Source organism: Leucoraja erinacea, chromosome 31 (assembly GCF_028641065.1).
Source record: "Leucoraja erinacea ecotype New England chromosome 31, Leri_hhj_1, whole genome shotgun sequence".
Taxonomy (NCBI): domain Eukaryota; kingdom Metazoa; phylum Chordata; class Chondrichthyes; order Rajiformes; family Rajidae; genus Leucoraja; species Leucoraja erinaceus.
Genome location: NC_073407.1, coordinates 23,173,241 through 23,200,756, shown reverse-complemented (window position 1 = coordinate 23,200,756; position 27,516 = coordinate 23,173,241). Strand labels below are relative to the sequence as shown.

General features: G+C 44.2%; 1 protein-coding gene across 1 annotated transcript in view; it reads right to left on the bottom strand.

Annotated features, from left to right (window-relative positions):
• The window catches only part of LOC129711801 (pappalysin-1-like), a 241,752-nt gene that overhangs the window by 35,384 nt on the left and 178,852 nt on the right, over positions 1-27,516 (bottom strand). The window contains exon 22 of the mRNA XM_055659738.1: positions 17,570-17,671. Within this exon, the coding sequence (XP_055515713.1) occupies positions 17,570-17,671 (102 nt within the window). The remainder of the gene's footprint in view (positions 1-17,569; positions 17,672-27,516) is intronic.

The following is a 27,516-nucleotide window of genomic DNA, read 5'->3' as shown; positions in this document are numbered from 1 at the left end:
TGAGTTGCTCCAGCATTTTGTGTCGATCTTCTTGCCAGTAGGAATTTTGGCTTTGAAGGAAGAGCAGCTGGAAATTTTTTTTAATAAGTTTTTTGTTGTTCCAAATAGAAAATAGCTCTTGCAGCCTGATCAGCTTGACACATATGGTAGAGATAGAATGGGAGACTGAAGGAGATGTTTTGTGCTGAGAAAATGCTTTGTGTAGTGTTTGCATGCGTGCGTGCGTGCGTGTGTGTGTCTAATTGTTCGAGGTCACTTGTGGGATATTTCCAGGAAGCCGCCGACCTCAAGCTTGCACCCTCCGAATTCCTGAAGCAGATATCAGTCGATTTGCATGTTTATAATTAAATGTCAGCCACATTAAAATAACATCATTTAATCTGCCCATAGTCTGCAAATTACATGGAGGAGTGGAAATTAAAAAATGATGAACTTAACTATTGTCTAATACTCTTATGCAGGAAGCAACTGCGGATGCTGGTTTAAACCGAAGATAGACACAAAACGCTGGAGTAACTCAGTGGGACAGGCATCATCTCTAGAGAGAAGGAGTAGGTGACGTTTCGGCTCAAGACCCTTCCTCAGACCCTTCTAAAGGGCCTGTCCCACTTGGGCGACCTAATCCGCGAGTTCTGGCGAGTTTGCCCTCGACTCATACTCGCAGCATGGTCGACAAGAGGTCGTAGGAGGTCTTTGTAACTCTCCTTCATGTTCGAGAGTGGTCTCTGCATACTCGAGGCCTCAGCTAGGTTGCGGTGTATTTTTCAACATGGTGAAAAATGCCCGCGATTTAAAAAAGATCGCCATGGAAAAAATCAATACTTTTTTTACTCGTATGTGTAGTCGTAGTAGGTCGGCATGTTAGTCGTAGGTAGTCGAGAGTAGTCGAAGGTAGTCGGAGATAGTCTTAGTCGAAGGGAGGTCGAAGAACGTCGTCTTCACTCTCCACTATTCGGAGTCCAATTTACCCGAAGTTAATCGTAACTAGTTGAAGCTAATCTTCAACATAGTCGAAGGAGGTGGAAAAAGGTTTTCTACATAGTCGAAGGAAATCTTCAACATGTCACATTTTTAAACTATTCTAAAGTCACCAATTAGGTCGCCCAAGTAGGAGAGCCCCTTAATGCTCTTGTTTCACTTTGAGCATAAGGAATATAAGATTGCCCTAATCAATATACTTCAAGATAGACACAAAAAGCTGGAGTAGCTCAGTGGGTCAGGCAGCATCCCTGAAGAAAAAGAAAGGGTGACATTTCGGGTCGAGACCCTGCTTCTGACCAAGAGTCAAAGGAAAGGGAAACGAGAGATATAGACGGTGATATAGCGAGATATAGAACAAAATGAATGAAAGATGTGCAAACAAGTAACGATGGGCTAGATGAAAATGAGTTACAGACAATGAGACTCAACAGGACAACTTGGAAACTAGTTCAACTTGAGCGGGGGAGGGACAGAAAGAGAGGGGATACAAGGATGACTTGAAGTTCGACATTCACACCACTCGGTTGTGAACTGCCCAACAACCTTCAATCTGTGTCAGTATATTGCATTTCCCCTCTGAGCCTATTAACATACTCGGAATGTTGTTGAAGTCAAAGGTGAATTATTTTTGGGGAAATGTTTAAGCAAAATGGATTTTCAATACAGTCAGGTCAGAACATCGAACACTACAGCACAGGAACAGGACCTTCAGCCTACAATGTTTGTGCCAAATAAAAAATCTGGATTAACTATTCACCTCTGTCTGCACATGAGCTAATAGAAAATTCTACATTATACTTCATCCCTTTTGATCTCTTGTTTGATCTCTTGATCCAAATCGTCACCCATTCCTTCTATCCAGAGATGCGTCCTGGTACTCCAAACATTTTGTGTCTACCTTTGCGTAAACCGGCATCTGCAGTTCCTTCCAATACATTTCCTTCATTGCCTGCATGTCTATGTGTGCCTGTCCAAAAGCCTCTTAAATGCCACTGTCGTATCTGCCTTCACGATCACCCCTGTGAGTGTTCCAATTGAGGTTATTATTTTGGCTTTTGCTGTGATATTTATAGAAAAAAAATCTAAAAATTTCTGCAATCGCCATCGTTTGTAACTTGTGGCATTTAATTTAGTTTAGTTTAGATACAGCGCGGAAACCGGCACTTCGGCCCGCCGAGTCCGCACCGACCAGCGATCCCCGCACACTAACACTGTCCTACACACACTAGGGACAAATTACATTTATACCAAGCCAATTAACTTACAAACCTGTACGTCTTTGGAGTGTGGGAGGGAACCGAAGATCTCGGAGAAAACCCACGCAGGTCACGGTGAGAATGTAGGAACTCCGTACAGACAGCGCACGCAGTCGGGATCGAATCTGGATCTCTGGCGCTGTAAATGCCGTAAGGCAGCAACTCTACCGCTGCTCCACCGTGCCACCATTTGTCCAAGCAATTCAATCTGATCTGAGGTGTCTGTGCTTTACACCCTCATTGTTTGGCTCATCTGTGTTTTTAGATCTGTGGACGGGTGCTGTGGAACTAGTATAGTCTCATACTGAGGTTGAACAAAACATTTTATAGCCACTGTAGAATCTTTCATTGGAATCGCAATACCTCGCTTTCCTTCCATTGCCACTTGTCCCAAGTTGGAGGACGAGCAGGAAACAGTTAGCTTTTTCTCTGCCAAATATGTTTCTTTTCTTAAAGATTACTAAGCCAACCCGGCATTTATCAGGATGTATCACAGTTTGGTTTTGGTAACAGCTCCGTCCAAGACCGCAAGAAATTGCTACAAATTGTGGGCGCAGCCCAGACCATCACACAAACCATTGATTCCATTTATACCTCACGCTGCCTCAGCAAGGCCAACAGCATAATCAAGGACAAGTTGCACCCTGGCCACTCCCTCTCCTCCCCTCTCCCATTAGGCAAAAGGTATAGAAGTGTGAAAACGCACACCTCCAGATTCAGGGACAGTTTCTTCCCAGCTGCTTTCAGGCAACTGAATCATCCTACCACAACCAGAGAGGGGTGCTGAACTACTATCTATCTCTTTGGTGACCCTCGGACTATCTTTGTTTCGACTTTACTGGCTTTACCTTGCACTAAACGTTATTCCCTTATCATGTAACTATACACTGTAAATGGATCGATTGTAATCATGTACCGTCTTTCCGCTGACTGGTTGGTTGGCGTGCAACAAACGTTTTTCACTGTGTCTCAGACAACAAACTAAACTAAAACTGAACCCGAAATGGTGACTATCCATGTCCTCCAGAGATGCTGCCCGACCTGCTGAGTGACTCCAGCACTTTGCATTTTACAACTAAGTTGCTTTTTGCTGCTGTTTTTCCCCATAACGTTTGAAGAAAGAGTCTAAATTCCTTTGAGAAATGGGTTAACATTACAAGAAAAACCCTAGCAAAGGGCCTGCCAAAGTCACATTGTAATGGTGAGGCTGGAGAAAGCAAGTTAAATGAATATATTCAATAGAAGTGGGAAATGAAGGAAGGAAGTGTTTCCATTGAAATCAGAGGAAGTGAAATGCAAAAACCAAATTCCAAACACAGTATGTTCTTATGCCAGGTAGACAAAAAAGCTGGGGAAACTCAGCGGGTGCAGCAGCATCTATGGAGTGAAGGAAATAAGCAACGTTTCGTGCCGAAACGTTGCCTATTTCCTTCGCTCCATAGATGCTGCTGCACCCGCTGAGTTTCTCCAGCACTTTTGTCTACCCTCGATTTCCCAACATCTGCAGTTCCTTCTTACACATGTTCTCATGCCACATGTTTACCACACGCAATATAAGAACAAGTTCTACTACTTGCAACAAGTTTACTACTTGCCCCATCAATGGGCCTTCATGAATGCAAGAATGTGCGGCACGGTGGCGCAGCGGTCGAGTTGCTGCCTTTCAGCGCCGGAGACCCGGGTTCGATCCTGAATACCAGTGCAGTAGTTCTGTACGCAGTTTGTACGTTCTCCCTGTGAACTGAGGAAGGACATTATTGCCATAGAGGGAGTGCAGAGAAGGTTCACCAGACTGATTCCTGGGATGTCAGGACTGTCTTATGAAGAAAGACTGGATAGACTTGGTTTATACTCTCTAGAATTTAGGAGATTGAGAGGGGATCTTATAGAAGCTTACAAAATTCTTAAGGGGTTGGACAGGCTAGATGCAGGAAGATTGTTCCCGATGTTGGGGAAGTCCAAGACAAGGGGTCACAGCTTAAGGTTAAGGGGGAAATCCTTTAAAACCGAGATGAGGAGAATTTTTTTCACACAGAGAGTGGTGAATCTCTGGAACTCTCTGCCACAGAAGGTAGTTGAGGCCAGTTCATTGGCTATATTTAAGAGGGAGTTAGATGTGGCCCTTGTGGCTAAGGGGATCAAGGGGTATGGAGAGAAGGCAGGTACGGGATACTGAGTTGGATGATTAGCCATGTTCATATTGAATGGCGGTGCAGGCTCGAAGGGCCGAATGGCCTACTCCTGCACCTAATTTCTATGTTTCTATGAACTGCGTGGGTTTTCTCCGGGAAGTCCAGTTTCCTCCCGCACACCAAAGGCCGACAGGTTTGTAGCTTAATTGGCTCGGTATAAATGTAAAATTGTCCCTAGTGTGTGTAGGGTAGTGCTACTGTGCGGGGATCGATTGTCGGTGTGGACTGGGTGGGCCGAAGGGCCTGTTTCCGTGCCGTATCTCTAAACCACATTGAAAACTAAGCTAAAAAAAGAGATGGCCACTTAGCCTCTAGGGGTGACATTTCTAGAGATACATCACCCCCTGAGAGAAGAAATTCTCATGGACCACAATTTTAAATGACCACCCCTTATCTTGTATCTTGTAACATGGCCTTGCTAAAGGCTCTCTCATTCATGGACCCAATGTCAACTCATAGGTGGATCTGAGGTCAATCCTCTTTGCACTATAGCGTGCAGTAGACAGGGGGCGCTCCTCTGGCAGGAAGGATGTGTAGATCTTCAAACACACACACACACACACACACACACACACACACACACACACACACACACACACACACACACACACACACACACACACACACACACACACACACACACACACACACACACACACACACACACACACACACACACCACACACCCACACACCCACACACATATTTCAAAACCCTATCACCCATTACACATTCTCCGAGAGGGTAAAGTGGTCATCTAGGATAAATCAGAAACATCAGACGCTTCCTACCACCACGCCAACTATCTGCCGATCTGCTTTTATCATTGGACCGAACGTTTCCAACTCCAGCCAGAATATTAAAAAGGAAGAGAACTCGGAGGTCAATTATACTTATTTACTCAGTATTTGAATCGCTTCATTTTTAACCCAATCATTAGTGGTTTGGCAATCTTTGTTATCAAATCCCTTGTAAGAAACTTTGTAGAATGCAAATGGATCTTAAGGGAGCACAGATCCATTGCCAAGCCCTAAAAACTTTTTTTGTGACATTCAAAAACTTCATGTTTACTCTCCTAACATCTGGAAAAATGACTTTTTGTAGCATTTCTGCTGGAATTACAAACATGCACATTGCCCTTAAGGTTTCTTCTCAATGCTTTTCAGAGTAAGCTAAAAATGGTGAAGTTAGAACTATAATTCTCATTTTACACGCAACAATGGAGGTGAGGTGAAGTGGACGCCCTGGTTTGGTTCATTGAGAATGCCTAACTCTCTCAGCGAGAAGGTCATGGTTTGGAGTCCCAGAACATAGGGTTGAACATAAGTTGCCACTGCACATTGCCAGAGACCAATGTTCGATCCTGACTACGGGTGCTGTCTGTATGGAGTTTGTACATTCCCTCAGTGACCATGTGGATCATGGCTGATCTATCTCTCCCTCCTAGCCCCATTCGCCTGCCTTCTCCCCATAACCCCTGACACCCGCACTAATCAAGAATCTATCCATCTACGCCTTCAAAATATCCATTGACTTGGCCTCCACAGCCTTCTGTGGCAAGGAACTCCACAGATTCACCACCCACTGACGAAAGAAATTCCTCCTCATCTCCTTCCTGAAGGAATGTGTGCGTGGACCATGGTACAGTGAAAAGCATTTGTTGTGTGCTAACCAGCCAACGGAAAGACTGGAGCCTGGTGGAGTAGGTTCTGTCTGTCACTGCTTATGTTTTCGCCACATGCTCTGGCTTGCTTGCACATCACTAAGGTCCCAGGTTAATTAGCCACTGTAGATTGCCCCTCATGCCTGTCGTCATGTTGGTGGGAGAATCAGAAAAGACTTTGATGGGACTGAGAGAGAATGTATGTTACAGAGAATGCATAGAAACATAGAAATTAGGTGCAGGAGTAGGCCATTCGGCCCTTCGAGCCTGCACCGCCATTCAATATGATCATGGCTGATCATCCAACTCAGTATCTTGTACCTGCCTTATCCAACTCAGTATCCTGTACCTGCCTTATACATCTATGGATTGCTTTGAGTGCAAAGTATTTCAATTCAGTTCAGTGTTTGTTTATTGTCACGTGTACCGAGGTACAGTGGGAAGCTTTTGTTGTGTGTGCGCTAACCAGTCAGCGGAAAGACTATACATGATTACAATCGAGCCATCCACAGTGTACAGATACATGACAAGGAAATGTTTAAGAAAGAACTGCAGATGCTGGAAAAATCGAAGGTAGACAAAAATGCTGAAGAAACTCAGCGGGTGAGGCAGCATCTATGGAGCGAAGGAATAGGTGACGTTTCGGGTCGAGACCCGAAACGTCACCTATTCCTTCGCTCTATAGATGCTGCCTCACCCGCTGAGTTTCTCCAGCATTTTTGTCTACGATGATAAGGGAATAACCTTTAGTTCAAGGTAAAGACAGTAAAGTCCGATAATCTGAGGGTCCCCAATGATGTAGATTGTAGTTCAGGACTGCTCTCTAGTTGTGGGAGGATAGTTACATTGCCTGATAACAACTGTCCCTGAATCTGGATTGCTGTATTGTTCTATGTTTTATAAAGAGGGCAGGAGTGGAGACCTTTACGATTGGAAATGGCATGGAAAGGACAAAAGTTATTTTGGTTGGCACAGTGGCACAGTGGCACAGCGGTAGAGTTGCTGCCTCACAGCACCAGAGAGCCGGGATCAAGTCTGTGTGGAGTTTGCAAGTTCTGCCTGTGACAGCATGTGTTTTCTCCGGGTTCCTCCCACATTTGTATTGTATTGTATTGTATTCAAATTTATTGTCATTGTCTCAATTTGAGACAACAAAATAAATTTCCCTTACAGGCAGTATCATAAAAATAAAAAAAAAATAAAAAAATAAAAAATAATAATAATAATAATAAATTAAAAAAAAAAATTAAAAAAATTTGACAGATGTGCAGGTTTATAGATTCATTGGCTTTGGTAAAAATTGTGAATTGTATGCGGGATAGTGCTAGTGTGCGGGTGATTAGCGGGACTCGGTGGGCGGAAGGGCCTAATAACAAGACTATGGTAAGTCACGTTAATGGTAAAAGCTTCAAAGCAGCATTTGCAGGGCTTATTATGTAATGTTAAGAATATTAACCTTGTTTTACATTTGAAAGAGATGAACAACTTAAATCCGGTATGGGTGGCACGGTGGCGCAGCGGTAGATTTGATGCCTTACAGTGCCAGAGACCCGGGTTCGATCCAGGCTACAGGTGCTGTCTATACGGAGTCTGTACGTTCTCCATGTGAGCCCTGTGAGTTTTCCCTGGTGCTCCGGTTTCGTCCCACACTCCAAACTCATACAGGTTTGTAGGTTAATTTAGCTTTGATCAAAAGTTGTAAATTGTCCCTAGTGTGTGTAGGATAGTGCTGACGGGCTAATGTGCAAGATGGTGTGCCGGGGATCGCTGGTCCGAGCGGACCCGTTGGGCAGAAGGGCCTGTGTCCGCGCTGTATCTCTAAACTAAACTAAAATCAAAATGCCTGCGTTGCTAAACTAGGTAAGGCCTAACCAACTGAATAGATGCAGTTGCAAATAAGCAGTTTGGAATGATATTTTGGGAAGCTAATTACAATATAAAATTGGTGCTGTTAAATTAATAGTTTTCTCTGTTTTTACTCCATTCCCTTAAAAATGTGAAAAGAACATTCGAAAAAACTTGAAGCGAGATTCTGAGGTCTTTGCATTTTAATGTCTACACTGGCTGATTAATACGAACTGTGGAGGAAGCGTAAAAAGCAGACAGATCCTGTATGCCTGGATGGAAGTTCAGAACCTTTGATATTGTCAAATGTTGTGTGGAGACCCTCGACTTTTCCGCTCCAGTTGACTTCAACAGTTTTATCACCCGCCGTTATAAATTTCTCTTTGCTGCCCGGAGCTCGGGATATTTTCTAACACAGCTCATAAATAGTCATGTGGCCGCTACCATAAATCTTCCGCGGAAGATTAAAATAACGTGTTCAAAGTTTGATAAATAAAACAAAAACAATAACGTTGAATTCCATCAGACTTTACATGGCCACGGTTTTTTCATTGACAGGCGTCTGACCCGAAACGTCACCCATTCCTTCTCCCCAGAAATGCTGCCTGTCCCGCTGAGTTACTCCAGCTCTCTGTGTCTATCTGACATGACTGTTGATTCCTTTATCTCTTGCTGTGATACTATACTCGAATCACTCAGAAAACCTATTTACCCACTCGATTAAAAATTTTCTTTTAATGGGCTTCAATTTGGGAATTGGTAAACCGGCAGTAATTAATCTATTGGCTCTGGTTATACCTCCAGAATTTGAGCACTTAAATGTTGGTGCTGTTTAATCCAGAGAGGTTTCGAGGGAGAACTTCACTCTGAGATGCTTGCTGCCTTTTGAAGGAGATTTTACTTTAGACTTTAGAGATACAGTGCAGAAACAGGCCCTTCGGCCCATCAAGTCCGCGCCAACCAGCGATCCCCCCGTACACGAGCACTATTCTACACACTGGGGACAATTTACAATTTTACCGAAGCCAATTAACCTACAAGCCTGCACGTATTTGGAGATCTTGGAGAAAAGCCTCGCAGGTCACGGGGAGAACGTGCAAACTCTGTACAGACAGCATCCGCAGTCGGGATCGAACTCGAGTCCCTGACTGTGTAAGGCAGCAACTCTACCGCTACCAATGTTAAACCTGGGCCCGCTTTGCCAGTTTTAGCTGAATTCCCCAAATACCTCGTTCAACAGCATTACTCACTATGTTTTACATAGCTTGCATTTCCATCGCTTTGTTGCATCTCATCATGTACTGTGTTGAATAAGGGTTGACAAGGTGTAACAATTAAAAGAAGGGTAAGGTGCAAGAGGTTTAGAGGGGACCTAAGAAGAAACGTTTTCACCCCCAAATTTGGTTGATGGGACTCCCACAGCATTTACATGGTATCTGGATGACTAGCTGAATTACTTAGTTCTGGAGGACTATGGGCCAAGCTAAATATGATTAGTCAGGATAGGTACTTGATGGTCGGTATGGACATGATGGGCTGAAGGTCCAGTTTCTGTGCTATATAATTCTATGTCCAAAAGAAGCAAAATACCACCCTATCCTACCCTTCTTCAGAACATTAATAAAGAAATTAGTTGATCATAGGATGCGAATTCAGGAGAAGCATAATGGCTTAAGGAGCATGCTCTAGAAGTAGACCATCTCTGGTGAAAAGGAATAGGTGATGTTTCATGTCAGAATCCTTCTTCAGACTGAAAGATAGAGGTGGAGGGTGGTGGGACCAGTTTTCCAGTCCCCCCCCCCCACCTCCGTCTATCAGCCTGAAGAAGGGTTCCGATCTGAAACATCACCTATTCCTTTTCTCCATAGATGCTTCCTGACCCACTGAGTTACTCCAGCATTTTGTGTCTATCTTCGGTATCAACCAGCATCTGCAATTCTTTCTCTAGAAGTAAACTGGAAAAGAGTGTGACAAGCAGCTAACTGGTCTCAGAGAAGGAAGAGATGGGCGCAAGGCTGGAGATGATTCCTTCAGACCCTGTGTGTCCTTCACCTAACGTTTAGTTGATGTTTTACTAAAAAAAAATGAAGTTGTATCAGTGGAGTCTATCTTAGTGTGATTGTTTTTTTAATCATTGATGAAGAATTGAACAAGGGTTGACTTGGAAAGTTGGGGGTAGATTTGAAATAACGAATGGGGCAGTTTCCATGGAGAAGCTTAGAGGCCAGGGCAAGGCAGTGAACCTTTTTAATATTTTGATATCAGAGTTATACGGCATGGTGGTGCCAGGGGCGGATTTAGGCTCACTGGTGCCCTAAGCACTGACCAATCTTGGTGCCCCCCCTCCTTTCCACACTGACCCAGTCCATTTTAGTTGTTGACCTTGTGGTACACCTGGGAAGATAACCCTACGGTGCACCATAATCAAGAAACAGAACATTATGATCAATTTGCACTAGTTTTATCAATTTTTTTTACAAATCTTCGTTTGGTTTTTTTTCTTTTCACCCTTTTCCCAACTTTGTGGTGCCCCCTTTGGCCCTGGTGCCCTACGCACGTGCTTAGTCTGCTTAATGGTTAATCTGCCCCTGGGTGGTGCAGCAGTAGAGTTGCTGCCTTACAGCACCAAAGACCCGGGTTAAATCCTGACCACGGGTGCTTGTCCGTACGGGGTTTGTAATTTCTCCCCTCAAACACCAAAGACGTGCAGGTTTGGAGGTTAATTGGCTTTCTGTAAAATGCTAAATTGTCCCGGGTTTGTACGGGGCGATCGCTGGTCGGCGCGGACTCGGTTTCCGTGAACTAAACTAAACTAAATTCAATGTCTTTGCTCAAGTTGCTTGGTCACGGAGTAAATGCCACGTTATGATGTGTCCGGCTGAACAGCAGGAACAAACTATGATGAAGCGTGTTGGAAGGCACTTAGGTTGTTGTAAGTTAGTAGTCAGACTTAAGTTGGTTCAGCAGTCGTCATGAACTTAATTCGGGCAGTTGTCGATCTATCTTGCCTTGCCATTGATGCTAAATTTGTTAATGATTTTAATCTGCAAGTAATCTACAGGCATTTAAAGAAACTTGTCCACTGGGAGAAAAATGATACTTGGAATTCAAGAATAGGAATGTTGAAGATGGTATAAATGATAGCAAAGTTTAAGAGGCAATTTAGACAGACATAAACAAGGATGGATGTACATGTGCAGGCGGGTGTTCAGTTTAAATTGTCATCAACAGGGCAGCACAGCGGTAGAGTGGCTGCTTTACAGCGCCAGAGACTCAGGTTCGATCCTGACCACGGGTGCTGTCGGTACGGAGTTTGTACGTTCTCCCTGTGACATGTGTGGGCTTTCCCCCGGGTTCTCTGGTTTCCTCCCACATTCCAAAGTTGTGCAAGCTAATGGGTTTTGGTAAAATATTGTAAATTGTCCCAAAGTGTGTACGATTCTAACTGGCAAGGAGGATGAGATAGATGCTGGCTGGAGATTAGCATTTGTTTGTAGTTCCGTATATTATCACCTTGTTACTCTCAGATATGAAAGAAAGCAAAGAAAAACTTAAATAATTAAGGATATGATCTATAATTCCAAGTAGCTGAAGTTGTATCGTATAAGTGATAGGAGCAGAATTAGGCCATTTAGCCCATCAAGTCCACTCCGCCGTTCAATCATGGCTGATCTATCTCTCCCTCTTAACCCCATTCTCCTGCCTTCTCCCCATCATCCCCCCGACACCGGTACTACTCAGGAATATATCTCTGTCTTAAAAATATCTACCGACTTGGCCTCCACAGCCATCTATATCAACGAATTCCACAGATTCACCACTTATCATGTATCTATACACTGTAAATGGCTCGAATGTAATCATGTATTGTCTTTCTGCTGGCTGGATAGCACACAACAAAAGCTTTTCCCTGTACCTCGGTACACGTGACAATAAACTAACGTAATATCTAAATATATATTCCCTTTGCATCTGGAGTATTGTGTTCTGTTTTGGTTCCTAATACAGAAGTGTAAGGGAGGAAGACTGCAAAAAATCTATGAGGCCACTCGCAAGAAAAGAAGAGATGATAGGCACAAAAGGCTGGAGGTACTCAGCAGGACAGGCAGCATCTCTGGAGAGAAGGAATGGGTGACGTTCCGGGTCGAGACCCTTCATCAGACTGGACCAGTCCAAAGAAGGGTCTCAACCCGAAACGTCATGCATTCCTTCTCTCCAGAGACGCTGCATGTCCCGCTGTGTTACTCCAGCAATTTGTGTCTATCCTCAGTTTAAACCAGCATCTGCAGTTCCTTCCTACAGAAAAGATGTTGTCTACCCTCCCACTGGCTTCTCACTCCTGTAAACAAGAGGACGAAACATGTTTAATCTTCAATAGGAAATGTAAATGCAAAAGCATTCTTCTCGTGAACAGCTAGTGGAGGACTTCAGGAATGGATTTGTAAATGTTAAGTGATAGGAAACAGGAGTCCATTATATTTTTTGTACGGAAAGGTAGCACCACAAAACATTCCTGAGAGAACAGTAAACTCAACCTTTCAAAAATATCGTGCTCTAAGAAAATGTACGCATGTTCACTATTGCAAGCACAACTTTTTTCAAGGGAGCAACCGGGTGGAACGATAATCTTCTGGTAAGAATATTTGCTTGCTTCCACTGTGATAAAACTCCTTTTTGTGTCCATACTCTATTCCCTGGTATAGCTCTGGGCTGCAATACAGTGCACGTAATACATTCAGCTTAGCGAGCTGTGTAAACATGTGTTGGGAGCAACACTGATCCACAGGGCCACAGCTGTGTTCCACTCCTGTAATTCAAGGGGCGTTTAGAAACAGCCTGTCAGAGCCAACACTCGGAGAGACATAAGGGAGGCTTTCAGGGGAAGTCAGTAGGACAGTGTTTACTCATGAAAAATGTTTAATGCAAGCACATTTGTTGCTTTTTTTTTTGAAGATCCACAATCCACGCCAGTTGATTTTGGACATTCAGAACACCCAGAGGTCCCGGGTTCGATCCCGACTACGGGTGCTGTCTGTACGGAGTTTGTGCGTTCTCCCAGTGACCTGCGTGGGTTCTCTCCAATTTCACTCCAGTTTCCTCCCACACTCCAAAGACGTGCAGGTTTGTAGGTTAATTGGCTTGGTATTTAAGTGCGTGTAGGGTGGTGTCAGTGTGCGGGGATTGCTGTCGGTGCAGACTCGGTGGGTCGAAGGGTCTGTTCCCGCGCAGTATCTCTAAACTAAACTAAGCTAGAAAAATTAACACCAATTAATTGCCAGGTTTTTGAAAAGCAGAAACAATTTTTTTACTCGGCTTTTCACCCTGCCAAAGCAATTGATTGCAATCCTGGAGCAGTTAAAATTGGCCCAGTTGAACAATTTGAGATTCCATTTATTTTTACAGTGCCCGAAATTGCATCTCATTACAGAGCTTATCACTTCATGCCACAACAAATAGTCTTCTATCTGCAGCAAGGTAATAGTTGTCACCCACTAACACTGTCCCTTTTAAAGATGTGCATTCTAGCATCTGAAATGGATCAGATCAAACGATCAGATATGACTGTGTGGGAAGGAACTGTGGCAGGTGCACAGGCAGCATCTCTGGAGGGAAGGAATGGGTGACGTTTTGGGTCAAGAACCTTCTTCAGACTGGTTAGGGATAAGGGAAACAAGAGATATGGATGGTGATGTAGAGAGATAAAGAGCAATGAATACACTGGCTTTCTCACTAGCTTATGCCTTGTTAAGGTTCATAAGCAAGTGAGACCACATTGCAACATCTTGCTTACAACAGCAATATGTTGCAGGTTCTGGAATTTGGAAGTGGGGTGGAAGATTGCAACCTTCATGTGGTCCGCCCTGTTTCGGCGAATGCAATCAACCTAGCGTTCACAGTCAAATAAGATCAAATAGAACAAGTTGTCCTACGACTTTAGGCTGTGTACGCCATACTCAAGAAGAAGAAGAAGAAGAATTTGGAAGTAGTTTGAAACTGGAAATAGTCAGAGGTCAAGGCAGCATCTGAGAAGAAGGAAGCAGATTTATCATATACTGTATATGAGATGGCTTGGCTTTGGTCCGCTGCCAGACATTACTATTGGCCATGGTTACACAAAAAAGCTGGAGAAACTCAGCGGCTGCAGCAGCATTTATGGAGCGAAGGAAATAGGCAACGTTTCGGCCCGAAACCCTTCTTCAGAAGAAGCGTTTCGGCCCGAAACGTTGCCTATTTGTTCGCTCCATAGATGCTGCTGCACCCGCTGAGTTTCTCCAGCTTTTTTGTGTAACCTTCGATTCTCCAGCATCTGCAGTTCCCTCTTAATTACTATTGGCCATATATTTTAATCTGATTCACTCTCATCCTCACCATCAAATGGAGAACTTATTTTGTGCGATTTGATGGTAAGTTCATTTTAGTGCCTTGAGCACAAACTTTTCTTCTCCATTATTGGATGCATTGGACCAAAGTTCTAATGCCGACATTGGCGGTAAAGCTTTTGTGGAAAACATTATCATAGTATAGCGCTGTCGCATTCCGGAGTGTAAAGGGCCTGTCGCACTTGGCAATTTTTTCAGCGACTGCCGGCATCATTGACGTATCAGGTCACCCAAAAATTTGCGGCATGACGCAGCGTGATGACATTTTGACACGCGGTGTTTTTTCAACATTCCCAACATTTTTTTGTTGCCGCTGGATTTTGAAATGTTCAAAATCTTTTGGCGACATTGATATGACACCGGCAATCTCCGAAAAAATCGGCAAGTGGGACAGGCCGTTAAATGCTCTAGATTCTAATTCTGGGTCTAGATATGAAAGCCTCATTCCATCTCTATGTCAGATCATGCCTTTGCTAAATCTGTTACGTTGACATCATTCGTGTCTATCTTCCTTATTTTATTATTTTGTTCAGTAAAGGGTTAATATCCTAGAAACCTCGTCTAGAAGCAATAGACACTTCCACAATTGATTTTCCGCACATTTCACTTTCTTTAATACTGCACTCTGTATGGATATTGCCGACCTTATTGCTGAGTGTCAGCTTGACTTGTTGAAGCCATTGTTAGCTCTAACAGAACAAGCTGCTCTGCTATAAGCCTCGTTGCAGATTGACATTCTACTGCCAATACTCTGGGGAACTGGCATTAATACATCGATGGTGGGCATCACTTCCAGATGAGGTACTTGTGTGAAGCCTGGCTTGTCAAATTATGGAGACGAGAACAGTTCCACTCCCCTTGATGAGGTAAAGCATGAAATTCTCCAGGCGTTTTGGGCAGATGATGCCAGCAAAACGTATTTTATTGCCCGGTATCGGCAAGATCCCATTCTGCACAATTCCAGAGCAAGAACGTGCACTTTTGTTAATGAATTTGATGGCGTCTGCCTGCGGAGCACCAAGGCAAATTCCTTGTATGTGAATACTTGGCCAATAAACTTATTCATTCATTTCATTCATTTGATGGCGTTTGTGCTATGATGAAGACACTGTAATTAAAATCATGCAAAAGTCTTGACTTTTTATCCACCTCTCCTGTTGTACAGACGGTGGGTTGGGGTGAGATGTACATTCGGTATTTTTATGTTCCATTCATTGCGCTCTGAGCTTTGCCCATTCGGTTCATCAACTCCAAGTACAGTCCAACCAATGTTTTGTTCAACGGCAGCATGGCGCCCCAACGCTTCTACTCATTGCCTCAGCCTCTGAAGGCAAGCATACTCCATGCCTTCTTAACGTCACCACTTTGGGACAGAAATGTTTGCCACCAAACCATTTAATTCCTCCATTAATCTGACTTTATACACAAGGTGATGCCAATGTTGTTGCAATCACAGAGAGTTCTTTGCATTGGCCACGTGCTTTTCCCATCTCTCCTCGCTGAGGAACAGGTCTGATGGCCACGTCATTCCATTCCAGTTACCTCCCTACCACCAAACCTGGTGCCACATCTCAAGTTCAGTGTTACTGTGCTACCTACAAGCCACCTGCACTGCATTCAGATAATGGGGAACAGCAGACAACATACAACCCGGCGGTCTGAATATTGATTTCTCTAAATTCAAGTAACCCTTGCTTTCCACTCTCTCTGCCCCACCCCCAACCTAGATCTCCTGCTAGTTTCACTGCCCTCCTGATTAATATTATTTGTACACCTTGTTGTCACCTTCCCCTCAGCCAACAATGAACCATTGAATATTTCCTTTGATCTGTCCTTTTCACACCTTCCATGCCGTGTGTAACCTTCCATAACTCTGGACGCCCTCTTCCCTGACTCTCAGTCTGAAGAAGGGTCTCGACCTGAAACGTCACCAATCCCTTCTCTCCAGAGATGCTGCCTGCCCCGCGCTGAGTTGCACCTGCTTTTTGTGGCTATGTCATTGGTAAAACAGAATGCTTTCTTTACCAGAGTTGATGTTTTATTATTAATGTTTAATGTTTTATGTGTCATTCGTAACTGTCACTGTTTGTCATGTTGTCACTTGCTTGCGGAGCACCAAGGCAAATTCCTTGTATGTGAATACTTGGCCAATAAACTTATTCACTTATTTCATTCAGAGTTGGCCCTCCTTCCAAGAATCTGCTCATCTCTATTTATTGAGCTGCACCTGATCATACGCTGCGTACTTTCCCGTGTGGGAATTCTGCAAGATCTGTTGGATTGGGAATGACGAGACCGGCATTTTTGTGGAATAACTGCAAAGTTCCAACTTTCAAGATGTGAATGTGGGTGGGGGAAGGCCATTGCGTGTAGGAGGAAGGAGAGAGAGAGAGAGAGAAAAGAGGGAGAGATCCAAAACCAGAGCAGAAAAAATTATGATGCTTCTGTACTACATACAGTGTCTACAAAACTTTAATGGCCCACTTATCTCATGGGAGCTCGATAACACATTATAGAAGTTGGCTTGTATTTCTCTCCAAGTTCCTGTAGATCCTTGTCATTGCTCAAAGGATGCTTTAACACACACATACTTGCCCTGGTGAGACACCCATCAATTTCTTACCTGTATCAATAACATTTTAAGGAGGACATTTGACCAAGCTGTGAAATATCACCATTGGCCAGTCATTAATATCTTTAGTTTAGTTTTAGTTTAGGGATACAGCATGGAAACAGGCTCTTCGGCCCACCGAGTCCTCGCCGACCAGCGATCACCCGATCACACTAGGTCTACGCTATCTCACCTACACATGGGCAGCACGGTGGCGCAGCGGTAGAGTGGCTGCCTTACAGCAATTACAGCGCCAGAGACCCGGGTTCGATCCTGACTGCAGTATGCTTGTCTGTACAGAGTTTGTACATTACTCCCTGTGACCAGGTGGGTTCTCTCCGGGCTCTCCGGTCTCCTCCCACACTCCAAAGGCGTACAGGTGTGTAGGTTAATTGGCTTGGTATAATTGTGGAGAAAAAAAAGCTGTCCCTAGTGTAGGATGGACTTAGTGAGCGGGGATCGCTGGTCGGTGCGGACTCGGTGGGCTGAGGGGCCTGTTTCCGTGCCGTATCTTTAACCTAAATACAAAAGGAAACCACCTTTGGTCTCCAGAGATAACACAGGACACAACGCGCAAGCACACTGCTGTTCAAACATGGGCGAAGATATATTTTAATGAAGCAATTTTAAAGGATCCTAACCTTTTTAGTGAGGACTGTAGAAGCACAGCAATCCCCTCCATCATAACTGCAGTAGGCTCGGTTGTTAATTCCATCGCAATAGTTGTCCCTCATGAAAGCCTGCTATGCAATAAACACAATAGCAATTAGAATCCGTAGAGATTGCAAACAAACTAGCTAGAATAGAATAGTTTCTTTATTGTCATTAGAAACATAGAAATTAGGTGCTAGCCATAGAATAGAATAGAACCTAGATCCCCTTAGCCACAAGGGCCACATCTAACTCCCTCTTAAATATAGCCAATGAAACTGGCCTCAACTACCCTCTGTGGCAAAGAGTTCCAGAGATTCACCACTCTCTGTGTGAAAAAAGTTCTTCTCATCTCGGTTTTAAAGGATTTCCCCTTTATCCTTAAGCTGTGACCCCTTGTCCTGGACTTCCCTAACATCGGGAACAATCTTCCTGCATCTAGCCTGTCCAACCCCTTAAGAATTTTGTAAGTTTCTATAAGATCCCCTCTCAATCTCCTAAATTCTAGAGAGTATGTAACATGAACCATGTACAACGAAATTTAAAAATGTCAGCCAGTCAGTGCACCATTCAAACATTTCTAAAAGCTAACGATACATACAAGATAAAATATTAAAAGATAAAGAACTAAAATAAATATCACGAAAATAGCACGCATAAACACCCAACCCTCCATCCTTCTGTCGATTTCACAGTGTACCACATTCCCTTAGTATGTCTGGCCCCTCTTTTACTTGGCGGCTACATTTAGTGCTTTTATAGCAGTGGGGTAAAAACTGTTTTTTAGTCTGTTCGTCCTTGTCCTTGTAGATCTGTACCGTCTGCCTGACGGCAACAGTTCAAACAGGGAGTGTCCGGGGTGGGAAATGCCCTTTATGATACTCTGGGATTTTTTGGTGTAGCTCCTGCCTTTCAGAGTTTCCCGCCTATGAAAGTGTGGGGTGACTTGGCAAGGCATTTGACCTTGGGTCACCATACTGAGATGGACATTTGAACACCCCCGTAACACATGGAACTGAAAGCAAATAATTGTGCAGTGGCGGCTCAGTTAAAATGTGAGAAGGAACCGCAGATGCTGGTTTGCACGGAAGAAAAGACACAAAATGCTGGAGTAATTCCGCGGGTCAGGCAGCATCTCTGGAGAGAAGGTATAGGTGACGTTTCGGGTTGAGACCCTTCTTCAGACCACAAAGGTCACCTATTCCTTTTCGCCAGAGAAGCTGCCTGACCCACTGAGTGTATCTTCAGAGGCTCAGTCGATGGAGGTAGGTTATTGTCTTGTAAAGGGATTAACTGGGTGCAAATTTAAGGCACTCGTTTGGGTGTAACCCTGTGGTTCAGGTAACTGTTAATTGTTTCAGTATTGACAGTATTCCCCGTCCAATCTCCATTTTTAATAAATCTGCATTAGTCTGAAGAAGGGTTCTGACCCGAAATATCACCTATTTTTATTTGAAGGTAGACAAAATTGCTGGAGAAACTCAGCGGGTGCAGCAGCATCTATGCTCCATATATGCTGCCGCACCCGCTGAGTTTCTCCAGCATTTCGTGTCTCTGTAGTCATCTTTGTTTGTACAAGAGCTTATGCCCGTATGTACTTCACATTTCACAAGCTAGATTTTTTTTTAATTAAAAGATAAAACATCTGATAAATTGTTAGATGTTAATTCATTAACAAGTACCATATTATATATTTTATTTGTTGCATTTAACTGCAGAGTCTAAATATCAAGTTGAGGTTGCAAGAAATGTTAACAATGAAATTGGTGTGCACATTGTCACTGATGGACTCAGCCAACTGATGGCTTCAATGAAGAACATTTCTAAGCTTTGCCGTGCCTCCAACTCTGCACATTACAATGGAAGAAATTGTGCGGCACGGTGAGGCAGCGGTAGAGTTGCTGCCTCACAGCGCCAGAGACCCGGGTTCGATCCTGACTTTGGGTGCTGTCTGTACAGAGTTTGTACGATCTCCCCATGACTGTGTGCGTGTTCTCCAGGTGCTCCGGTTTCACGCCACACTGCCAAAGTGTCCCGATTGCAAAGCTATGTCGCACAATGACACAAACGTTGTGTAAGAAAGAACTGCAGGTGCTGGTTTTAACCGAAGATAGACACAAAAAGCTGGAGTAACTCAGCGGGACAGGCAGCATCTCTGGAGAGAAGGAATGAATGGGTGATGATTCGGGTCAGAGACCCTTCTTCAAATAAACGTTGCTCCGTGTGCATTAAAGCGTTGGCACGGTGGCGCAGCGGTAGAGTTGCTGCCTCACAGCGCCAGAGACCCGGGTTCGATCCTGACTACGGGTGCTGTCTGTACAGAGTTTGTACGTTCTCCCCCGTGAACAGCGTGGGTTTTCTTCGGGTGCTCCGGTTTCCTCCCACACTCCGAAGACATACAGGTTTGTAAATTAATTGGCTTCTGTAAATTTTAATATGTGTGTAGGATAGTGCTAGCGTACGGGGTGTTTGCTGGTCGGTGTGAACTCGGCCTGTTTCCGCGCTGTATCTCTAAAGTGTAAAGGTGCCACCTGACCTGCTGAACATTCCCACATTTTCTGTTTATATATCAGTGACTTTATAAAGTGTTTGTCGGTAACCACTCAGAAAATCTGTTGGAGCTAAGTACAACTTTGTAACTGTACTGATGGCGGAGTGCATTCCCTAGTGATATCAGAAATGCTTTATGCTTTTGTGTTGCCCTGATCTCAGATTGATTGTCTACTATCAACATAACTCCCCTCTGAGAGTGGGGCCTCTGAATACATCTCCTGTGTCTTGTCTTTACTCCTGCAACTTGTGAGAAAGTCCAGGTTTGGTTTTGTTTAAAATACTCTATCTGATTCATTCATTGTCCTGATGAGGTGAAGATGAGGTGACAAAGTGCAAACTGCATAATAAATTGCTTTTACTATGCACTGTACGATAATATTTTTTTAGCTTAGTTCAGAGATACTGCGTGGAAACGGGCCCTTCTGCTCACCTTGTCCACGTCGACCAGCAATCACCCCTACGCCCGTTCTATCCCACATACTGCTGCGGACAGGAAGGCACTACAACGGGTGGTGAAAACCGCGCAGCACATCATCGGTGCCCCGCTCCCTGCCATGGATGTCCTCCACCGAAAACGGTGTCTGAGACAGGCTGGGAAGATCATCAAAGACCCCTCACACCCCAACCATGGACTGTTTGCCCTCCTCCCATCAGGGAGGCAGTGCAGGAGCCTCAGGTCATGTACTAGTAGGATGAGGAAAAGCTTCTATAACAACACAATCACACTGATGAACTCGGAGTCCCGACGATAGATTTCTCTGGTCCCTCCATCCCCTTTGTTTAATCATTCTGTATTTCCTGATTATTCTGTATCTTCCCTCTTTCTATTTTTTTTTTTTTTTTTCTTTATGTACAACTACTACGGACTGACGCAAAACTGCATTTCGTTGTACTGATACTTGTATTTGTGCGATGACATTAAAGTTGAATTGAATTGAACACTAGGGACAGTTTACAGAAGCCAAGTAACCTACAAACCTGCACATCTGGAGTGTGGGAGGAAACCGGCGATCCCGGAGAAAACCCATGCGGTCACGGGGAGAATGTACAAACTCCGTACAGACATCACCCGTAGGCAGGATCGGCTTGTACTCGCTAGAATTTAGAAGATTGAGGGGGGATCTTATAGAAACTTACAAAATTCTTCAGGGGTTGGACAGGCTAGATGCAGGAAGATTGTTCCCGATGTTGGGGAAGTCCAGAACAAGGGGTCACACAGTTTAAGGATAAGGGGGAAATCTTTTAGGACCGAGATGAGGAAAACATTTTTCACACAGAGAGTGGTGAATCTCTGGAATTCTCTGCCACAGAAGGTAGTTGAGGCCACAGTTCATTGGCTATATTTAAGAGGGAGTTAGATGTGGCCCTTGTGGCTAAAGGAATCAGGGGGTATGGAGAGAAGGCAGGTACAGGATACTGAGTTGGATGATCAGCCATGATCATATTGAATTGCGGTGCAGGCTCGAAGGGCCGAATGGCCTACTCCTGCACCTATTCTCTATGTTTCTATGAACCCGGCTCTCTGGCGTAGTAAGGCAGCATTTCTACCGCTGCGCCACTGTGCCACACTTACATACAGTTTGAATATGGGTAGTCCAAATTAAAATTAGCCATTAGTTTTAATTTAGTTTAGTTTAGTTTGGAGATATACCTGGAAACAGGCCCTTCAGCCAACCATATCCCTGCTGACCAGCGGTCACCCCACACATTAACACTGTCCTACACACACTAGGGACAATTTTACAATCATACCATGCAAATTATCTTGCAAACCTACACGTCTTTGGAGTGTGGGAGGAAACCAGAGATCTCGGACCAAAACCCACGCAGGTCACAGGGAGAACGTACAAATTCTAATTCCAATACAAATCAGGATCGAACCCGGGTTTGTGGCGCTACAAGGTGGCAACTCCACCACTGTGCCGCCCTTACAAACATTCTGAATATGGGTTGTCAAAAATTAAAATTAACCATTAATTTTTCGAATTGCAATATAATTTTCTCAAAGGAAAATCAAATGTAGTTGCGCAGCTTCTCTGATGGAGGAAGACAACTAAACGGCTCAAAGAACACTTTGATGTTGCTGGTTTGCCACAGAGCATTCACTAATGTTTCTCTCCTATCCTTATTTATAACTGTTCTCAAGGAAAACTATTCATGTTGCAGGAGATGGAATCCAGAAGCATTTCAGACCAACACTTAGCATGTTGGTGGGGTATGTGTGGGAACATAAGCTGGGAGCAGACATCCAGAAGCCGTACGGTTAAGTCATGTTTGAAGTGCAAGTAGTCGAATGAAGATGGAGTGTTTTGAAGTCAGATTGAATAAAGTCTATCCAGCTCGCACTATTAGTTCTGTCAATGAATCAGACGTGGGTGGATGAGTTTCATCTCACTCCTGCTGTGAGGTCAAACTTCCATGTAGTTTAGTTTAGTTTAGAAATACGGAGCGGAAACAGGCCCTTCGGCCCACTGAACTTCTGCCGACTTCCAGCCGCTGGCTGGTCAAACCTGCCGCCTGAGACTATGCGAGGTTAAGTCAGGTGAAAGCACAGCGCGCCAAATATAACAAATGGGAAATGTGAAATGCTGATTGCCAGGAAAATGATGACAACTTCCTTTATTGCCTGATAGCTGAACAAAAATGAAGTGCAGCGTGAGTGTGTGTATATTATTATTATCATTACATATACAGATATATAAACCTAATATATATATACCCAAAATATACAGGTATATATATGTATGATTATATATAATAATAATAATAATAATAATAATAGATAGATTATTATATAATAATACTAATATTATATATAATAATACTAATATTATATATATGGGCCTGTTTCAATGCTGGATCGCTGTATATCGCTGTATACACACACACACACACACACACACACACACACACACACACACACACACACACACATATACACACATACACACACACACACACATATACACACATACATGCATGCACACACACACACACACACACACACACACACACACACACACACACACACACCCACACACACACACACACACACACACACACACACACACACACACACACACACACACACAGTCTGGAGAAGGGTCTCGACCAGAAATGTTACCCATTCCTTTTTTCCAGAGATGCTGCCTGTGCCGCTGAGTTACTCCAGTTTTGTGTCTACCACACACATACTGTATATATATGTATGTAAACACAAAATGCTGGAGTAACTCAGCGGGACAGGCAGCATCTCTGGAGAGGAATGGGCGATGTTTCGGGTCGAGACCCTTCTTCCGACTTTATATATATATGTGTGTGTGTGTGTGTGTGTGTGTGTGTGTGTGTGTGTGTGTGTGTGTGTGTGTGTGTGTGTGTGTGTGTGTGTGTGTGTGCGTGCGTGCGTGCGTGCGTGCGTGTGTGTGCGTGTGTGCGTGTGTGCGTGTGTGTGTGTGTGTGTGTGTGTGTGTGTGTGTGCGCTGTTGACTGGATAGCAAGCAACGAGAGCAGTTAACTGTACCTCGGTACTAAACCGAAACTGATATAGAGATACAGCGCGGAAACAGGCCCTTCGGCCCACCACGTCCATGCCGACCACCGACCCCCCGCTCACTAACACTATCCCACACACACTAGGGACAATTTACAATTTTACCAAGCCAATTACGTCTTTGGAGTGTGGGAGGAATCCGGAGCACCTGGAGAAAACCCACGCAGGTCATTAGCCATTAGTTTTAGTTTAGTTTAGTTTATAGATATCCCGCAGAAACAGGCCCTTCAGCCCACCGAGTCCGTGCCGACCAGCGATCCCCACCCATTTACACTGTCCTACACACACTAGGGACAATTTTACATTTTACAATCCTACACGTCTTTGGAGTGTGGGAGGAAACTAGAGATCCCGGACAAAACCCACGCAGGGCACGGGGAGAATGTACAAACTCCGTATAGACAGCACCCGTTGTCAGGGTTGAACCCGGGTCTCTGTCGCTGCAAGGCTGCAACTCTACCGCTGCGCCACCGTGCCGCCTGTGAAAAGATCTCTGGGTGGGTGATCTGAAATCTCATTGCCGATGTCTTTATTTGCCTGTGATGTGCCAAGCCAGCTGAACACAGACCAAAAAACTCCATAAAGTCCTGATTAACTCTTCTTGGCACTGGTTCCCTTGTAGAACAAGGTAAATGTGCCAGGTATGCAATTGGTGTAAGATTTATTCCAGGGATGTTGTGGGTGGTATATAGGCTGGGCTTGGGTCTGTAGTTGAGTGGGTCTTTGGAATGTTTCCAGATGAGCTGACTGTCAATCATGCTATTACAATTATCTTTGTAGAATGTGAACTTGCTGTTGGTAGCCCTGCAGAGGAAGAAAAATACCACGTGTGCAATGACTTTCCTGCCTCTCATCCCCCAGTACCGTATTCCTTCAGGACCATGAGCGGAGAAATGCTTTTAGCTCCATTCCCTGTGAGGAGATCCTGGAGGAACGTTCCTTTTCTCTTCCCCTCCCGAACAGGGTCAATAGTGAGATCTTTTCCCTCTGCATATCTCATCAGGAAGGTCGAATATGATCTGACATGTTTCCCCATTTGGGTGTAAATGCGTTCATTTAATACTGAAAGTTAATGGATTTCATTATTTTGTCATTTTAATTTAAAGCAAAATTAGCCTCTGATTGCCTTGAGAATACATAGCCTTGGCTCACACGCTATTTATATCTCATCATTACTTACATTCATGAAGGGGTTTATTACTATGTGAGCTCTCCCCATGGATATGTTGAATCATTCCCGTGTTGAATACATGTCCTGCATTTCTAGAGAGTTTGTCTGTTAATTCAATTCAAAGCTGGAAATAGCTGCTGATTTCTATTTAGCAGCACATTGAGGGCCACGCTGTGCCCCTGCAAAGCGCACAATCGCATGCCAACCTACTTCCTCAGAAGGATTTAGGAAGTCCGACATGTCTTCATCAACTTCTGCAGATGCGCCGTTGAAAGCATTGTATCGGGATGCGACGCAGCTTGGTTTGGGAACAGCCCCGCCCGCGACAGCAAGAAATTGCAGCGAATTGTGGGCGCAGCCCAGACCATCGCACACACCAACCTCCCTTCCACTGACTGCCTCGGCAAGGCCAGCAGCATCATCAAGGACCGTCACACCCTGGCCACTCCCTCTTCTCCCCACTCTCATCGGGGAAAAAAGGTATAGAAGTGTGAAAACGCACACCTCCAGATTCAGGGACAGTTTAGATAATAGACAATAGACAATAGGTGCAGGAGTAGGCCATTCGGCCATTCGAGCCAGCACCTCCATTCAAGTTGATCATGGCTGATCATCCCCAATCAGTACCCCGATCCTGCCTTCTCCTCATATCCCCTTACTCTGCTATCTTTAAGAGCCTTATCAAGCCATTCTATCCAGAGAACCGGTCTCCACCACCCTCTGAGGCAGAGAATTCCACATACACTCAACTCCCTGTGTGAAAAAATGTTTCCTCATCTCCATTCTAAATGGCTTACCCCTTATTCTTAAACTGTGGCCTCTGGTTCCGGACTACCCCAACATATTTCCTGCCTCCAGCGTGTCCAAACCCTTAATAGTCTTATATGATTCAATAAGATACCCTCTCATCCTTCTAAACTCCAGAGTATACAAAACCAGCCTCTCCATTCTCTCAGCATATGACAGTCCCACCATCCTGGGAATTAACTTTGTAAACCTACGCTGCACTCCCTCAAAAGCAAGAATGTTTCTTCCCAGCTGTTATCAGGCAACTGAACTGTTCTATCAACAATTAGGGAATGGTCAAGTTGATGAAGCTACTATCTGACTCACTGGAGACCCTCGGACTATCTTTAATCGGACTATTGTACTTTGTCTTGCAATAAACAGTATTCCCTTTATCATGTATCTGTACACTGTGGATAGCTTGATTAGAATAATGTATGGTCTTTCCGTTGACTGGTTAGCACGCAACAAAAGCTTTTCTCGTTACTATAAACTAAATTAAAGTCAACTAAAACCAAACTAAACTAAGAACTCAGATTGAAGAAGGATCCTTCTCTCCAGGGATGCTGTCTGACGTGCTGAGTTACTCCAGCATTTTGTGTCTATCTAAGAACCCTACCACCGTGTCAACAAATGTAGTCTTTGTAGAGGTTGGGATGGTGTGGAGACAAGGAACTGCAGATGCTAGTTTACCAAGAAAAGACACAAAATGCTGGAGTAACTCAAAGGCTCAAACAGCATTGATGGAGTAAATGTTTAGGTGACATTTCAAACCCAGACCCGAAACACCACCTAACCATGTTCTTTAGTGATGCTGACTGACCCATTGTATTACACCAGCATTTAGTGCCTATCCTTGGGATGGCGTAGGTGATTTTTCAAGCTTGGAAACACCTTTCCAATCCATCCATCCAAGATCTTGATTGATATCCAGAAGTCCCTGGAAAAATATGCATGCACGAGCCAAGATTTTTATCAAATTTAAGCATGATGGTTTGACAAAATAATGGTTTTGGCTAATTGGCTTGGTAAAATTGTAAGTTGTCCCTAGTGTGTGTGCGTGTGTGTGCGTGTGTAGGATAGTATAAGTGTGTGGGTATCGATGGCTGGCGATGCATCGGTGGACCAAAGGGCCTGTTTCCGCGCTGTATCTCTAAACTAAATCAAACTAAGCTAAGACTAATCTTCTGAGCACTCACTACCCAGACCTGCATTGTCCAATGGCCACTCCAGAGCACACCCAAGACCTATTGCATCAGTTTTTGGAGAAACATAGAAACATAGAAAATAGGTGCAGGAGTAGGCCATTCGATCCTTCGAGCCTTCACCGCCATTCAATATGATCATGGCTGACCTTCCAACTCAGTATCCTGTACCTGCCTTCTCTCCATACCCCCTGATTATTTAGCCACAAGGGCCACATCTAACTCCCTCTTAAATATAGCCAATGAACTGGCCTCAACTACCTTCTGTGGCAGAGAATTCCAGGGATTCACCACTCTCTGGGTGAAAAATGTTTTTTTTCATCTTGGTCCTAAAAGATTTCCCCCTTATCCTTAAACTGTGACCCCTTGTTCTGGTCTTCCCCAACATCGGGAACAATCTTCCTGCATCTAGCCTGTCCAACCCCTTAGGAATTTTGTATGTTTTGTAAGAGTGGGGAGGAGAGCAGGGAGAGCGTAGAAAATATACATGTGCATAGTCAACATCGCATGTACAATCAGTAACCTGCCTCTTCGCTATGGTGATGACAAAGAAACCGAAGAGACTGGATTAAATTTATGCACACTGCACTGGGTATAGCGAGTCTCAGAGCAATTAAGAAAAGCAGAGTATGACAAAGATCACAAAATAAATGTACTAATCCGTATTGCAGG